Source organism: Eurypyga helias, unplaced genomic scaffold (assembly GCF_000690775.1).
Source record: "Eurypyga helias isolate BGI_N326 unplaced genomic scaffold, ASM69077v1 scaffold20468, whole genome shotgun sequence".
NCBI classification, from domain to species: domain Eukaryota; kingdom Metazoa; phylum Chordata; class Aves; order Eurypygiformes; family Eurypygidae; genus Eurypyga; species Eurypyga helias.
The window spans coordinates 29562-33288 of NW_010265203.1; the positions used below are offsets into that span (position 1 = coordinate 29562).

At 51.1% G+C, this 3727-nt stretch overlaps 1 protein-coding gene across 1 annotated transcript in view; it reads left to right on the forward strand.

Annotated features, from left to right (window-relative positions):
• Positions 1–3203, forward strand: part of EXOC7 (exocyst complex component 7) — a 22438-nt gene extending 19235 nt beyond the window's left edge. The window contains 7 exon segments of the mRNA XM_010156653.1: positions 1–6; positions 711–831; positions 1239–1334; positions 1617–1680; positions 2233–2274; positions 2450–2583; positions 2971–3203. The exon segment at positions 1–6 is cut by the window's left edge and continues 60 nt beyond it. Coding sequence (XP_010154955.1) covers positions 1–6; positions 711–831; positions 1239–1334; positions 1617–1680; positions 2233–2274; positions 2450–2583; positions 2971–3073 — 566 coding nt within the window. The 3' untranslated portion in view covers positions 3074–3203.
• Positions 3204–3727: the final 524 nt, after the last annotated feature.

Sequence of the window (3727 nt, forward strand, 5' to 3'; positions counted from 1 at the left end):
CTGTGAGTACCCTGCACACCTTCCCCTTTCTGCCCTGTCAGCTGCTTCTTGGGTGAAGAACACAGGCTGCGTCTCTCCCTCCATGTGATCTTTCCATGTTTGAGCTGGAGTCTGATGGGAGGGATGGATAAAAGGGTCAAACTGGGAGTTTTGGGCTGTTACAGTTAGACAGGACAAAGCCCAGTGCAGCAGCTCGCTACGCTGCAGAGCTTTTGTCATCGCTTGCCTCCAACCATTCTCACCCAGTGCTTTGTTCCTTCAGCCCTCCAGAGGCTCCCAGCTCCCCAAGGGGCTCTGCAAAATCTTGATCCTGTGTGTAGCAGTAAGGTAGCGAGATGAGTTGGTGGTGCAACCTTGTGGTGATTTGTTACAGTGCTGCTCAGGCCCCTCAGCCTCTGAGGTCCAAGCCTGCGTCGCGGTCAGGCTGAGCCTGTTGCCCATGCTGGTCCTGGGACTTACTCTGAGCCCGTGTTGCCAGTGGCAATGGGCACTAGTTCACAGAGAGGTTTTGGTGACTTGCTGAGGGAAGATCTGCGTAAGGCTCGTAGGACTGAGGCACACACGATCCTACCCTTGTCTGCACGTGCAGTTGGGGCTGTGCTGTTCCCTTTCCTGTGGGCCCACCGCAACAGTACGGCGCACTCGGTTGGGATTGCCAGTAATGAGAAGTTTCAGTGCAACACTTTGTCCTCTGCTTTTCCCTCTTTAAGGCAAAGTGCTGGGCAACTTGCAGCTTAACCTTCTTAGTAAATCCAAGGTTTATGAAGACCCAGCTTTGAGTGCCATTTTTCTGCACAACAACTACAACTACATTCTGAAATCTCTGGAGAAGTAAGTGTGTGTATCTGGGGAAATCTCCCTGAAGTCCAGGCTGATTCCAAGCACAGTTTTGGAGCGGGGTTCTGTGTCGAGTGCATTTAGTTGCTAGCCTGTCTCATCTCTATTTCCTCCATTCTTGAAACTGCCCTTCTGAAACCTTTGCACTGTTACTGCATGACATGAGAGTGGAAGATAAAAGCATCAGAGATTGTTTAGGTTGTAGAGAATCCTTTGATCTTGGGAGGACTGAGGATTTGGCTTTGGAAAGTAACTTGGAGTAGCTCCTGTCTCCCAGTTTGTACAATTCAGGATCCCTTTTATTGTAAAGGCCAGGAAAGATCCTGTTGATAGAGGCTTGAAATGTTGCCCTCCTGGGAGCAGCCAGCTCACATGCTTCCTCAGGTTTTCTGTTCTCTCAGGTCTGAGCTGATCCAGTTGGTAGCTGTGACCCAGAAGACAGCTGAGAGGTCTTACCGGGAGCTCATTGAGCAGCAGATCCAGACCTACCAGCGCAGGTCAAGTGACATCCTTTGCTCTTCCCTTTGTTGGTCATTGTTTGAGAGCTCCTTGGGAGATTCCTGGCCAGTGCTGCTGGAGCCGTGGGAGAAACTTGTCTAAAACCAAAGCCAAGTATTTTGGTTTCCAAGTGCTTAATCTAACTTGGGAGGTGGCCACTATAGACGGTTTTGCGGTGTGGATTGTCTGAGTGGCCTTTGGGTCGGGGGTGAGGACGTAGCTGTTGTGGTGAGACGTGAGTAACTTTTCTTTGCCTCTTTCCCATCTGCTTTCAAATGCAGCTGGTTGAAGGTGACAGATTACATCTTGGAGAGAAACCTGCCTGTCTTTCAGCCAGGAGTGAAGGTGAGGGGATGGGTAAGGATGGTTTTGAGGTGATAGAAATAGTCAGAACCATCTCCCTTGTCATGTTAAAAAAAAAAAAAAAAATCCCTGGAAACCTTCTTTATATCTCATGCCAGCATTGCTCTGCAGAGGGAACATTGGCTGGGAGAGGATGGAGAGCAGCACTGCCTTCTAATCTCCCCTACCCCAGATTCATACAAAGTCCTTTATTCTCTGCTTCCGTTTTTGTATTTCACCTGAGCGGATGCGTCTGGCTTGGATTTGCGAACCCCTGAGACCTTCCCTTAGAAAGGACTGGAAGCATAAAGAAGTCTATTTTTACGTCTGTTCTGGCTGAAAATTGCCCTCGTTTAATGTAGTTTGGATGAAAGCCAGTTGCTGGATGCAGGGTGTGCTGCTCACTGCAGCTTTCTCCCCTCCCTGCTTTAGGAGAGGGAATTCCAACCAAGCAGGTACAATATTCCTTAGGTTGGATGGGAAGTTTGTGGGCAAACAGTGACGTTGGAAACTGCTTTGTGAGATGAAATAAAATCCTTTCTCTCCTTGTTGCAGCTGAAGGATAAGGAGAGGCAGATGATAAAGGAGCGCTTTAAGGTAAGGAGGTGTTAGGTGGTGTAAGAGCATCCCCTCGTTGACTGGGACAGACAGACCAAAGATCAGCCTAAGGGGGAGACCTCTCTGTCGGGACCAGCAGTGCAGGGGAAGAACATCAGACCCATACGGAGACATGACTGCAGACGGGACGCTCACCGAGTTTTACTTTGGACAGGGCTTTAATGACGGGCTGGAGGAGCTGTGTAAGATCCAGAAGGCCTGGGCCATCCCAGACGTGGAGCAACGGGACAAAATACGACGGGCACAGAAAACCATTGTGAAAGAAACCTATGGTGCCTTCTTGAACAGGTGATGACCTCTTGCAACACTCTCCTCTCTTCCTCCATTGGATTTGTTGAGGTCTGTGAGGCCTAGAGTAGCCTGAGCTGGGGCACTTTGATAGTGTCCTGTCTTAGCCTCTCTACCCTGCACACAGAACATCCCCGAGCTGAAGTCGCTGTCAGCCCGGTTCCTTGCCTGGGGGACAGCAGATATTCTGGCTGGGAGTCACCCTGGGCTGTTGGTGTAAAGCACGGGAGGCCAGTTGTGACCAGGTCACTTGTTCCCTACAAGAGACCCTGTCGGATTCAAGTGGGACGTGCTGGAGTGGAGCTGATTTGTGACTGAGGAGGGGCTGGCAGGTCTCTCTTGCTGTGTTCTAGCCGTTTGTCACCTGGGGGTTGTCTTCCTTTGCAGATATGGGAATGTGCCCTTCACCAAGAACCCTGAAAAGTACATCAAGTACCAGGTGGACCAGGTGGGGGAAATGATCGAGAAGCTGTTTGACACCTCGGCATGAATCTCCAGCTGCTAAGTGCAAGTCAGGACTCTCACCGACCTTTGGGACTCCCTTCCCTTCCCTTCTCCCCTGCCCCATTGTGGTGGGCAGGATGTTATACCTGTATTTATCAGATTTATAAACCTGTGGACGTGCTGCCTTCTGGGGGACTGGAGCAAAGGCTGCTGGGTGGGCTCTTACCTTTGCGCGTCTTCAGGCCTGGGTATAAATGCGAATGCTGTGATGCGCAGCAGAGGCGGGGAGTGTGTGTTTGTGGAGGGGAAACAAACCAACCAAAACAAGCAAAAATCAAACCAAACAATTAAAAAACAAAACAGCACCAAAAAAACCCCCTCATGGGCACACCCCTTCTGTTAAGGGCAGGAGGCTGTAAGCTCCAGATGGTGCTGCCTGCTTCCCTGATGCCTTTTGGGAATCTCTGTTCTGGAGGATCCCAAATGATTCTCAACTGTTGTTCAGTTCAGCGATGGGGCGAGATGTGCTGGCTCCCTGGCGAGGTGGTGGCTGGCCGTGGCGGTACCTGCAGGGGGTGTTTTACCCCAAAGATTCATCAGCTTTCCCAGTAGCGGCTCTGTCCTGCACGAAGGGGTGGTGGGCAGGGTGTTGGAGGGCTGGTGTCCTCAGAGCGGTGAGAACGGAGGGAGCTCCGTGGTG